This window comes from Fringilla coelebs (genome assembly GCF_963513975.1).
Source record: "Fringilla coelebs genome assembly, chromosome: 17".
NCBI lineage: Eukaryota > Metazoa > Chordata > Aves > Passeriformes > Fringillidae > Fringilla > Fringilla coelebs.
The window spans coordinates 8,224,117-8,237,829 of record NC_140043.1 but is presented as its reverse complement, the minus strand read 5'-3'; the positions used below and the strand labels follow the sequence as shown (position 1 = coordinate 8,237,829).

At 44.3% G+C, this 13,713-nt stretch overlaps 1 protein-coding gene across 3 annotated transcripts in view; it reads left to right on the top strand.

Annotated features, from left to right (window-relative positions):
* The window catches only part of ARVCF (ARVCF delta catenin family member), a gene marked incomplete at its 3' end in the record, with an annotated part of 138,538 nt that overhangs the window by 106,403 nt on the left and 18,422 nt on the right, over positions 1-13,713 (top strand). For all 3 annotated transcript variants that reach the window (XM_084217082.1, XM_084217081.1, XM_084217080.1), the window contains one exon: positions 13,209-13,336. In XM_084217082.1, the coding sequence (XP_084073208.1) occupies positions 13,209-13,336 (128 nt within the window). The remainder of the gene's footprint in view (positions 1-13,208; positions 13,337-13,713) is intronic.

Here is a 13,713-nt window from a genome sequence, read left to right as displayed (position 1 = left end):
AGATTTCCTGATTACTAAAGCAGTATCTTCTTAGCTTGCTCATGCTAGCCAGCCCACTCCATTTAGAGATGTCAGTTGTTGTCCCTCTCTTACAAAGCCAGGAAGAACATTTAATCTAATGACTTTTGTTTTGAGACTTCTAAAATCACAACCACCAAATCTGTAATCACGATTGAGCATGTAATTGCATCTTATCCTGCTGAGAGCTTAAAAATAATGAGCAAGAAAAACATCTCCAAAGACTCATTCAGAGTGTGAGGGGGAAAGAGGAAGGCCTAGAGAACAGTTCTGCCTTACCTGGAGGGTCCCCAATGACCTTTAAACACTTAGGAAATTGGAAGGCTGCGTTCCTTGCAGATGCAGGTTTCCTACTTCCCTTTTGGGGCTGCTTTTCACATTGTGTAACGAGAGAGCACACAAGGCAACCTGCAGATGTGTGAGAGAAGAGAGAAGTGGGAAGAATGACTGAGGTGTTGTGTTCTTGTCAGTGTGTTCAGAATTTCTCAAGGAATGAGAAACTGGGGGTGTCAGGAGGAGCATGAGACCTAATCCCATTTATTCAGTTACACGAGTGCTGCTCCTGGGAGAGTATTTCAGGTTAGTGATAGTGTCCAAGTGTAAGACTTGGGAAATGCACATGTGACTTGGATTTGGGCAGCTGTGCAAGGTTTTGCTTAATAGTTAAATTCTAACAAGCATTTCCCTTCCAAATCCAACATCCCTGTTTGCTGAAAACACTGCTGAGATTAAATCCATGGACAGTAAACTGGATTGGCAGTTTTCTGGGTGGCTGGATCCTACTTTCCCTAAAACACTGAAAATTTGTTGCCAGTTGTTTCACTGAAGTCTGGAGACCTATTTCTAGATCAAGCTCTGGACTCATATGGCCCATGAGATGCCATCAGGGCATTCATAACATTGCCTTACATGGAAAAATGGGTATAGGCCCTAATATGATGGAAATTTCTATACTCCTGAGGAAGTATCTCCCCTTATTTACATTTATACTGACCTTTTCAGAGTTTTCTATAGGCATGAACAACCTCCACAGTAAAGGTCAGCTTCTGCTTAGAATCTTTTACATGGGTTATTTTAAGCTCAATTTTTAATTGCATAATATTACCATAAGAAAGCTGCATTGAAATTGAAAACTCTCCTAGACAAAGTGGCTGTTGGGTTGGGATCTTTTCACTGTTTTAAAGGCAATGAAGTGGTTTCAAAGAAGCTGTCAGAGTTGCTTTGTGGTAGTGGCTGCTGTGGCTTTGTTAAAGAATTTCTCATATGATTTTCTGCTGCTGTATGAATGCAGGACATTGCTATAGGATGGTGAATATGGGGCAGGCTGCAGTTGGATGCTCTATAATGTTCCCCTTTGCCTCTTGAAAAATGTCTCTGTGCTCCCTTTATTCATTGCAACAAAGTATCTCATTCATTGCTACACACTAGGGTCCCAATCTCTTCTTTTTCTTTTTAATTTGCAGATAGATTTATTTGTGGTTGTATTGTGTGCGTGTGTTTAGATATAAAGCTTCATGGAGATACTTCTCTCCAGATCATGTTGTCTTATCTCATATTTTAGTCCACCTTAAAGTTTTACAGCAAGATCTGTGTTTCCAGAAAATCTATTATTCTATAGGCAGAGCTGGTTTTGTGTCAGTTCTGCCTGTGATTATCCAATATTCGGGCAGTGCACCGAACAGCAGGTGGGTTTACATTTAATAGAAACTTCCCCGATTTTCCAGAAAGCTGCAGAGAATGGTTGGCAGGAAGAGGGAGAAGAGTACCTGTTCACTCAGTACTTTGATGTGGTATGTTCCAGTGTGTCCCAATTTAAATGAGGGAGGAGCAGCAGCATCTTCTCTTGTCTCTCATCATCTGTAATCCCTGCCTGGATACAGTGCTTTGAGGATGAGTGCAGAATCTCTGTTCTTTGAGGCATTAATGTTTCTAGCTTACACTGAAATCCACGAGAATTAAGTACCCAAATATGTTACCTTTAAAAAGCTGGGCTGCAAGGTCCATTTTTTTATTAGATAGGTTAAGGAAAACGTTTTGTGCTGCTTCCACTCTGGCCTGACATTCATTTGACATTGAAAATATCAAATTCTTTTTCTTGGATGCTTGGGAGATACTTGCCTGACAGCAGCACGGTGACTGTAATTGAGACAGATTAGAGGCACTGGGCTGCCTTTGGGTGCATGAGGCAGCTTTCATGAAATGGAGAGAGGAATTGAAACACACTTTTGACTTTGGAAGCTGGAGCAGGAACTAATTAGCAATTTCAGGACACAAACAGGATTGGAGGAAATGTTTGGGTTGGCATATAATAAATTATTTATTAACATGGGGGAGTCTTTCCATATGTCAGTTGCTTATAAAATGCTTATAAAGGCAAGATTGCAGGACTTTGCATTTAATGAACCAAGCAGGCTTCAGTCCCAGTGATTAGGAGCCACTGACCTTTCATTTTTGCAGGCTGAGACTGGACCTGGTAGCCTCTGCTCAGCTTGGATTCTGCTAAGCTTCCCCCAAAAAAGATTAGTTGTTTATATCCAAATATTTTCTTCTTACTGGGATGTATTTTGAGATGTTTGATGTTTCTGTGAGGGAATATCCACTGGAGAATAGAAAATTTTATTCTGCCTTATTTGAGGAATTCAAGCTGTGGAGTTCTGCAGCCCTTCACTGCCTTAAGCAGACAGTCCTCTAACAAGCACTGAATTGATATGAATAACCAAATACCTGTGTAATGGCTTATGACCATTTATGAGACTTTATATAAAAATCATGATGAGCAGTGGAAGTATAAGAGGACTCAGTGAAGCATGAGTAACCCAGAAAAAAGCTTTCAGTTTGGCTTCTAAGCATATTTCAGTGTGCGTGAGCTCTGAAAGATTTGGGTTTTTTCTTGACATTGTTTTTCCCTTGGCACTGAAGATAAAACACAGACATGCTGTGAAGGGGAGAACCTGACAGGTGCCAGCCCGAGTGGAGACGCTGTCAGTCGATCCTTGTCTGTCCCAGCTCCGGCTCGGATCCACCCAAGCGCTTGTCAGGACCGTGTGAGCTTTCAAACCCGAGCAGGAGGTCCCTCAGCAGCAGGAATGTTTTGAAGCACAGTCAGTGGAAACCCCCTGAGTCCCATATCTGACAAAGTAATCCTGTTTCTGTAAATTCCTGAGTGATGGAGGATTTGGGTTTGCCTTTCCTGGTTGGTTTTAGTACCATCACCCAGTATGTAACAGCACAGAAGGGCTGACCACAGAAGGTGCTGTGGGTCCTCCCACACCTGGAAACAGCATCTGTGGAGGTCTGGAGGAGTGTGGCTGCTGTGTCCAGGGAAAGCCCTGGTCACTGCTGCAGCCACCCTGAGCCCAGCCTAGCTCCAGGACTGCGGCCACTCCTTCCCTCGGCTGCCGGCTCTGCGGAGCTGCCTCACAGCTCTGCACTCCGAGTGCTGCTTCTGCCTGGTGCTGGAGCCCACAGCTGTGCACTGCAGAGCCCTGTGGCCTCTCCTCCGCTCCACTGCCCCTCACAAGCTTTGGTCTACTGGGCTTCTGTGACTAGTGTGTCCTATGGGAGGGGAGGGCACTTGGTGGGACCATACCTGGCCTCATGATCCAGCAAGTTCCATACACCGTCTTGAAGGCAGGAAAGAAGATATTTAGGGGTCTGCAAGGTAAGAAAGCGTTTTCTGTGTGTTTTATGCCTTTGTTGCATACCTCACTACTGAATGTTGGAAGGTGTGTGGATATTTCAACTAAATATGCATTACCATGTAGGGTTTTTTATTTTGTCATGCAGCTGTCTGCTGAAGTGTTTCTTCCCTTTGCTGTGCTTCTCTACTTGCTGGCATTTTATGACAGAAAGTTGATAAAGCTGTTCAATATCTAACAGTTCTAAATAAAGTCAGAATCTTTTTTAATAAAATAAATATGCTTAGGTGGCATCTGGAGCCAGGGACTAATGCACAACTCCTTTTGCAGTAAGTTTTTCTCTGCAGACAGGTTTCTACTGAGCTGGGAGGAAGCTAAAAGCTCGTTAGCTTCCTGGAGTAAGAGCAGCTGATTGGCATCTGGAACTGCAAAGCTGAATTTTACAGGGGCTTGAGGCCAAATTTGGAGCACATGATCCTTGGTTAAGCACACACTGAAGACCAGAGGAAAGAAAATGGTAGTCTCAGGCAGCCACAAGTTAAAGGAAGGGGAGTCCCTTAAAAGTGCTGTTGATTTTCAGTGATGACTCTAGTTCTGAGACATTTTTCTGTTATGAGACTCTTGGACTTGATAAGATACTAACAGCAACACATTGTATTTTACTACTGGACATAGCTGTGGTGTAATTTTTTTTTTTTTATGGGCTTTCCTTCAGGGAATCACTCAGTATCTCCCTCTTTAATAAACACATTTTATACACTAAGCTCAAACCTGCTGATGGTTGGGCTGGACAGTTAGGCATCTGTACTAGTAATGGCAGTGAAAGGAGTTTCAGGTCTCCAGCTGCACCACATGGCAGCTCTGATCAGAAAGCTGTGTTGTGCTTTATGGAGCTGTAGGTGAGGGTTGTAAGGAAAATGTTTTTGCCTACATTTGGTTGTTTCAGTTCAAGGAAAAGTCCCAGAAAACACACGTTTTGGCATGAATATGTGAATGCATACATTCACAAAAAACACATTTGTTTATCTAATATGGAAAGTAATAATTTTCCTCACATTCCCAATCCTCATTAGCTTTGCCAGCCATCTTTTTATTTATTTTGTTCCTTTGGGAAAGCTTAGCTAAATGGAAAAGGCTTGCAGTATGCTCCAAAAAGCAGTGGATTCAAGCCCAACCGAAGCAGAGTAAGCATGTTCAGACCTAGAGATTCCTCCACTTACAACCTTTCCCCATTAAGAAGAAAGGGCCACTTCCCACCTGCTTGTACCCGGATGAGGCATTCTGTAGTGTCACCTTGTTACGTTAGGGAGTGATCTTGGGCAGTGTTACGGGTTTGGATTATTGTGGCATCCCCACATATTCTTGGCTGCAGTTTGCAGCTCTGAGGTCTTTAAGTTGACAGTTCCTGAGCCTCTCCATATTTTCTACTGGTGTCACTGGCCCCAGGCACAAGGAGCCAGATAAGCCAGGAGGGCTTGGCAGTGTTATCCTTTCTGGAGAGGATTGTGCAATCCCTTGGAATTGCCTTCTCTGGCTAAAAAGGAGGAGTGACAAAATAGAGCTGTTTGGTGACACAACCAAGGAGACACCCCTCAGGGCATGTGGGCAGTCACCAAGCACTGCCATCTGGGTCCTTTCAGAGAGGAGAAAGAAAACCAGTCAGTCATGTAATTCTGAACCCTCAAAGAGACAGGAGCAGACATATCAGAAGCACCCATGGCCAATAGGAGCAGCAGCAGCACTGAGATCTAAAAGAATAAGCATGGATGTTTGACCTTGTCACTGTTGTTCAAATATCCCTATGATGTAGCAGACAGCATCTGGAAATGCAGGTTTTCCCTCCCAGGGAAACATAACACGATCAATGACACGGTTGATATTGATCTTGTATGCATGGGCCGGATTGTTGTCTGTTTAAGAAGTCCCCAGTGCAATGCACATCATCAGTGTGCCCAGCTCCTTTCAGTATCAGCTGTTAGAGGTGTGAGCCCAACCAGGAAGCTTCCGGAAGGAGCTTCCCTGAAGGGAGCAGGCAGGATTGCTCACATCTAGGAGCATTGCTACTCCCTTGGCATATTGATCTGCTGTCAGTGAGATCACCGGCCTGATAAGCATAATCAGTCTTTTGTCTTAAAACACTGTAGTGTTTGAGGCAAGAGTAAGGGGCAACCAGTAAGAGAGAATCCCCTAGACATAGCCAGAGAGTGTTCATCTCTAGCTTAGAGTCCTGGGTGTGCCTGAGCTGCCAGAAATTCCATACCCCAGCAGGGCTGGCAGTGTCACACTGTGAAACCCTGCAGAGCTGGCAGACCTTTGATGCAAATTAGTTTCGTACTCACTTACGTATGTGAGCCAGGATTTTGAACTAAGTCCCACTTGGAGATGTTGCAGTGGTGATGCAGGGCCTGGGCTGCGTTCTGGGAGCTTGCAAACACCATTGTAAGTAAGGGGGTGGTGGGAAAAGAGCAGCCCGTCCTTCCAAACAGTTTGCATTTGGTACGTAGCTCACAGCCCAGAGACTCTAGTATGTGCTCTGTGTGGAAGAGAGAAGGAGAAAATGTTACTTAATGTTTGATTTTTAGATAAAACTGCATTTCAAAACAGATTTGCTTTTGGAATAATATGATTGTCCTGTTTTCTTTAAAAGAAGCTGCGCTCAGTTATCACTGTGAAGTAAATAAAAATAACTTTGAATTAGAGAAGCTGGTGTGAGAGCAAATGTTAGCATTTCACGTACTGTACTGAGAGTCCCCAAGGTCAGAGGCAAGTCTTCTGGGACTGGGGTAAAGGAAGCTATTTACATGAACTCTCCATTTTAATCATGCAGCCAAAGGGCTTAACTCCAATCCAAAGCATTGTTGCTTGTAACAATGGTGTTTCTCAAAAGCAAACAAAAACCATTGCCAAAGGTGACCTAGAAATGCTTAAATGTGCTGCAGTTCACCCACGTGTCTCCTCTCCCTGCAGGTGCAGACCTCTAGCAGCTCTGCTATCCCTGCATCAGCCTGGCTGCTGGGGATTCCCTGTGCTTTGGTGATAGCCCTGTGGGACAGAGCATTCCCCTTTTGAACCAGTAGCTTGGGTAGTGCTCCAGTTATCTCCAGCAGCTTTGAGATTCTTATTACATGTTGGTCCTCCAGAGCCTTTGCTACTGATTAGTGAGGAGAAAAGGCTGTTAATGGAACATCTCCAGTTGCCAGGAGACTCAGCTGCATATGTTTGGAAGAAGACTTTGTATTGGGCAGTGTGTCAAACGCTGTTGGGAGAAATGCTGCTTGCAGGTCCTTTGGAAAGGGAAAACGGTATTATCTCTAAAATGAGTGGTCTCAGAAAACAGAAGTGCTAGAACTTACACAAGGTCAAAATGGGTTGTATTTGATTGAGCCACCTCTTTGTTGCGTTGCATATTGTTTGGATACGAAGTGGGATGTAACCAACCTTGTACAAGTCATTCTGTAAGAAGGTGCTGTGATGACAGTTTGTGGAGCTTGGGAAATGTAAAGAGTGATAGAAATAGCAAAAGACAGTTTGCTTTCCCAGGCATCCTTTCTTTCTCTTGCACTGCCTTGCCCTCCAACATTTCCTTTCCTTGCTGCCTTTCTGTCTTCACTGCAGTCACCCTAGCTCCCTGTGTTGGTTTTTTGCATACCTCACTCTTAGTAGTGCTGGTAACATTCCTGTTACATCCTTTGGACTGGGGGTTTGTTTGCTTCCCTTTTGGAGTAGTGTGCCAGGGCTGCTGTCATTGTGGGAGTACGTGATAGGCTGGGAAGAGTTTACATCATTTTAGAATTTCTTCATGACTTAGTAGATTAGTTGGAAAGGTCACACAGTGTGGTGTTCATTTCCTAAATAGAAAACTCTTCTTAAACATTCCCTCAAGCCTGATGCGAGTCTCGTGTGTCCCACATTATTCTGGTTGCTCTTTTCAATACTATTCAAAGGCTGTTCTGTCTGCCTTCAGAGCTGCTGCTCAGTGGTGGATGCTGCATTTGTGATTCAATCTCTGCAGTAAGCTCAGTACCTGTCCTGACTTGTGCTGTACCTTGAAGTGAAAGCCACAGGGACTGTTCAGAACTTTCCACCTATTATTTCATCTTCATTTGTTGCAGGGTTTGCTGTGCCTCTGCCGTGTGACACTCAGTATTCTGCATGTATCTGCATCGAGCTGCATTCTCGGGCAGTTATGCCAAGCGTTTGGCTCTGCTGGAGCTGGCTGCGCTCGCACTACTGCTAAGCCTTTCAATTAGAAGAATCTTGCAAGTTTATGTTGGCATTCAAGCTGCTCTGTGCACTGGGTGCTGAAGCACAGCGTACAGATGGAAGGGAGCTGATGGGTCAGGTTTTTTAAGGGATCTGGTTACTGTTTTTACAGAAGTAACCAGCTGCCTCCCCCAGCCTTCCATGGGGCTTTTCATGTAGTCTGCTGTAAAACTACACTGCGGGGTGAGGGGTTCCTGGAAGGGGAGAGTTGAACTGCACGACTTATCTGCTGCTCAAGTGTTCTGAAAACATTTTTGTAGCAAATACTTCTGAGCCCTGGTTTAGACCTTGCAGACAATGAACTGCACAGGCTGTGGTGAAGGTACCGGCCGGCTGTCAGCAGAGGGCAGGAGTCCAAGGGCTGCGGAGCTTTTCTTTCGTTCAGATTCTTCGTGTTCATTTCTTTTACTATCATGACTCTTTACTCTTTTTATTTTTTCTTTTGTTTTTGGCTTTTGGCTGATTGCTTCCTGGTTGCTGAGGGAGATGTTTTTTCACTGTGCAAAGTCTGTTTTCGGGTGACCTTGCAGAGGAGGTGCAGTCCGGGCTCCTCTCGCTCCATCTGCCGGCGCTGCAGGTGCGGCTCAGGGCGAGCAGAGCGGCCCCAGAGCTGCCAGTGCTGGCAGCCCCTCGGGGCTGTGGGCCGGGAATGCACCTCCTGCTGTAGTGGCAGCCCGAAAGGAGTCCAGGTGCTGCTGCATCTTCTGTCGGAAAGCAAAGTGCAGTAAGTGGGAATTGTGTCAGCACACTTGCAAGAGTGAGTAGCTATCAGAGTTCACTTCAGTGATTCCACACACACACATACACACCCCGGTATTTGACAGTTGTTTTAAACATCAGTTCAGAGGTTTTGTGTGAATAGAAAATGAAGCAGGGTATTTCTGCTGCTGCAGCAGGAGATTCCTCATCTGTCCAGCATCCACATGTGTATAATTTCCCATGCCTGTGGTGAGAGAATAAATCCTAAATGGAATGGGTGGTGAAGGGGAATAGGTTTGGCAGCCTTGTTCCAAAAAGAGTTGTCTGAATTTGGGATTAAGAGAGTGTATCAGAGATAGGCACCTGGTGCAGTATCTTATGTTATTGCCAGAATGTAGCTAAGTATAGGCACAGGATCAGCATTGCCAAGATGAAAGCAAATAGTTTTGTGGAGGAGATAATCCAGGAGCTGCTGCATCATTCTCAGCACGGGGACTGAGGGCTGAAGGGATGGAGATGGCTAATCAGCCCCAGCTAATTCCTCAGGTGTTTTCCATTCAGGATTCAAATTGCTGTCTGTGCTGTCACTGTTCTCTGGGCAGATAATCTATTTGCAACATCCTGTCCTGGTAATGTGAACTTCATGCAGAAATAGTCCCATTTACCAATTCTGAGCAACTCTGCTGCAAAAAAGCTCATCTTCCTATTTCTCAGAAAGATGAGACTGCAGTGTGTTGGAGATGACTCTAATATGGAAGATACTCCTCTGTGACACATTCCTCTTGTTGCTAGCTGCAGGAATGCTTACACACTGCAAAAGGTCTGATGCTCACAGTGACATGACTGTCCAAGGCATTTCTCTGAAAGCCAAAAGCTAATACAGTGAGCTTGTTTGCTTTCTGCAGTGAAAGAAGCAATAAATTACTTATCTCCATGCGTTTCCAGGAGGAAACAGTGTAGATTGCAACTCAGCACAAATCCTTAACCAATGGAAAAATCTCATTTATTCCAGGAAGATTATCTTTTTAAGGGCAGTGCTAAATCTGGGCTATAATTAAAACACCTTTTTAAAGAAAAAACAGGTTTTATTGTTTGATGTATTCTCTATCACTAATGACCCTCTTTTCTCATTTCTTCTATCCATTTTTAAATGAGTATAAGGAGTTAGCTGCATATTGCATAAAAGTAGCATTACCTGAAAAAATAATTAAGATGATCTTGAAATTAAGAAAATCAGTTTTGAAAAGAAGCAAGTGCTTAATGGAGGTGAGACCAGCTGTGCTTCCCAGGAACGTGCTTGAAGCGCTTCATGGAAAAATGTACAAGGCCTTCATGCAACACTGGTAGGAAATTCATAATAATTCAGACAAATTGCAACCTATAAATAGCAGAGCTGGATTCATTAGGACAGGAGGCAGATGGAGAAAATCTAAAACTTGCTTCTTTTTAAGGCACTATAATGCTTATGAAAGGTGTCAGCTTGCTGTCAGAGAGGGAAAACCCTCCAATGGAGTAGCAACTTTCTCATTATTAGTTTTTCATGCCTGCTAATGAGCAGCCTCCATGAGGGACATTCTTGGTACTTGGCTTTAGAAACTCCTGCTGCTTTCCCCTGGCATACCCAGGCTGACCCAGACGAGCTGCAGTGCTGGGAGAGGAGCAGGGGAGACAGGAGGGAGGACAGAGTTCTGTGAGGCATGTAGCACTCACTGGCACTGTTTGAGACAGGTGCCAATAGGGCAGAGGCATAAATGTAGTTGAAAAGGGAGGTTGTGGAGTGGAGCAGGTGGGAATCATCCACCACCTGCTAAGGAGTTATGCCCCAAAGCAGGAAGGTACTGGTGGTTGGTAGAGAGAATGCTGTGCATTATTGAAGAGAGAAGGTGAAGGCATTTTTGAGATGCTCTTACAGTAGTAAGTAGGAAAAAGGAGATGCTTTCATGCATGGAGAGAGGTAATGACAGAGAACGGGTGAGAGGTGCGTGACAGGAATGCAGCTGTGGCCACAGGAGGGGAGCAGAGGTGAGGGGCTTGGAGCGTCTCAGCATTCACACACAGCAAGGTGCTGAGGAAGGAAGTGTGTCCAGTCAAAAAGGAATGTACAGGCTGACAGAAAGGGCACATCACAGACTGCATTTAAATAACAGGACAGAGTAACAGCGTGGGGCTGTTTCCAAGTGTGCCGAAATTGCAACTGGGTACTTGTAAACAGAAGACTGGCTGAGCAATTGCATCCTGTTGAACCACAGGCAAGTCTGAGCTCAGATACAGAAGCAAAAAATGTTCTGTATGAATATTATCTGTTAATGAACCTGCCTTCATCTCTTCTGCTGATCTGATTTACATTTCAGCAAAGCTTCCTGAAAAGATAACAGTGTCAAAATTCCAGTAGGCTATCCTAAGAGATTTTTAAGTATTAGTGTTCAGGAAAGGAACACCAGGCGCTTATCAGCAGTGTTTTTTCTTGAGAAGTTCTTAGGTTGCCAATTCACCTTGTGAAGTGGCAGGGGAAAAGGGTGATATGAAGGTTGTATTGGAGTCAGATAATCACAGACTTATTCAAGGAATGGAGAAAAGCTGTACAACTGTTCATGCTTCATGGCTTAAGTAATGATAGTTTTTCCTCAGCATTCAATATAGAGGGCAATGATCCCAGTGCAAGAGGAGGACACTCGAGAAGAGGAAAGTCAGTGGTATGGATTGGCAGGATGCCTTTGGGGGTTGCCATCTGTTGTGTTTGCACGTATCCCTAGGGTGTCATGTGTAGCAGGCAAGTGGTGGCATTGAAATGAGACACGGACATGGAATGGAGCAGGTTGAGTATCCGGTCACTGGAGAAAGACCTGGGCGTGCTGGGATGCACATAAGAAGCTGAGCACGGAAAGTATGAACCAGAACATGGATCCTCATGCATAGATGGGATTTTTGGTATGGAGCAAACCTTGGCTGATGGTGTTTGCTTTCAGCGGGATAAGTACCTGCTGTACAGCCAGGGGGTTAACACAGCTTGTGTTCGTAGACAGTGTTATACAGGGTTTAGAGGACTGATTTCTAAGATCTTGACTCAAAAAGCCACGCAGCTATATGAAGGATGCAGAGAAATAGTTTCATTTAAAATCAAGGCTCTTATTTCAGGAAGCCCTTAGCAACAGGGAAGAAAAAAATATATATCCACTGGATAGGACAGCATTGCTCAAAGATGTCTAAAATACAATAATCTGTGATGTGTGCCTGAGAGATGGGTGATTTTGAAGAGAAAGTGCTGAAGAGAGAAAGTGATTTGTGTTTGGAGGTTTCCTGTCTTACTAGTGGTAAACTTGATTTGAATTATGCTATAAGTCTAGGACAGCATCTTGTTATGTGAAGAACGTTCTTTTCATGCGTACAAATAATAAAAATAATTTTGCTCAAAGCAAGCTTGAAATTGCCTCTTTGCCCAGGCTTCTTCACACCTTTATGCTAGCTCTGATGTCTTGGTTTTCTAGAAATCCTCTCCTAGGTAATGCTTGCTGCATTACCTAATGCTTACTTACTGCAGACATCCCAAAGGCCACCAGCCCAGCTACAGTGACTGCAGATGAGTCACATTGACCAGAGCTTGCTTGTGCCCTCGTGCACTCATGAAGGCAGTTTAGGGGTTTAGTTTTTTTGTTCACATAACCTGAACAGCACTTTGAGATGGTCTGTGGGGCCAGTCCTTTAAGCAGATGCTTGGCATACTCTGCCCTTATTGATGCAGTGTGTCATGCTACACTTAGTGAAGGAAGATAAAAATTGCTTCAAATTGTTCAACAATTTGGAGTGATGGAGTTCTTGCCTAAGATCCTTTTAAGGTGGGTAGATGCATAAATACTAATCCTATGGATGAGGAAGTCAGAACACGATGGTACTGTCAGTTACTCAGCATCACAAAAGGAAATCCTTGGCAGAGCTGGGAATAGCTCTAATTCCTGTCATGCTGAAACTGCACAGCTGATACAGTGACTCTGGGGATCTGCAGTGAACAGATGTGCCTGTCACAGTCTCCCAGTGTGGGACAATGCTGACGTATTTCTGTGCTAAATATTTGAACTAGAGTCAGTGTTCCTCCTTGGCACTCACACTTGCAGGTTCTGGTCACTTTGACACCCTGCCTTCTCCTTCTGTCCCCGAGGTGTGTGCGGGGTGTGGCTGGCAGGATGGTATAGCTCACTCTGTTTGGTCCTGCTCTTTGTGTCTCTAAAAGTATTTTGACATATTTGAACAAGGACAGGAGTGCAAGGTGAATTTGCAGCCCAGTCTAGAGATGCAAAGTAATAATTGTTGCAGGCAAAAATTGTCACTTGTCACCACCTGCATGCTGGGCAGTTTATAGCATAGCACAGATTCCAGAAAGAATTGTCACCCTTAAGACAATTGACAACCTTAAGGTGTTGCTGTCTCCACCATTTCCAACAGCTGTAGATAGTGTCTTGGACATAAGAGAAGCTCTTCTTTCTGTGTTGTCACAGCTTTCAGTTGTTCTCTTAGGTTATTAAATAGGGGTATGTGTTTGTTTATGCATTGTGTTCTACTTCTCTTGCTTCTGTTCTCCTCTTGCCCCACCTGCAGGCTTTGAATTATTGTACCAGCCAGATGTGGTCCGACTATATCTCTCCATCCTCACTGAAAGTCAGAACTTCAACACTCTGGAAGCTGCAGCAGGAGCTTTGCAGAACCTTAGTGCTGGCAACTGGACGGTGAGTGCAGTCTTCAGTCTTTTGTTTCCTTTTTCTAAGTAAAGAATAAGGAGATGTCCCACTGTAGGTGTGCTGTTACTCTGTACATTTGTATCGCCTTTAAAAACGAAGAAAGTGTGAATGTCAAGAAAATTACTTCTGTTTGCTTATTGAACACATTTTGCATCTTCTGGGCTGGTGCTGTTTACATAGTGGAATTATGCTCAGTTCTACCACTTCAGCCACGTAAGCATTGCTTTGTCGATTCAGAAAAGCCTGGTATTAGATAGTTATGTGTTCTGAATACTTGATTTGTTGGATTGACAGTTTGCTGAGGAAACTGCACTCTGGAGTGTCCCCTGATACCCTACGTGAAGCATCCCCGGGGCTAATCAGGC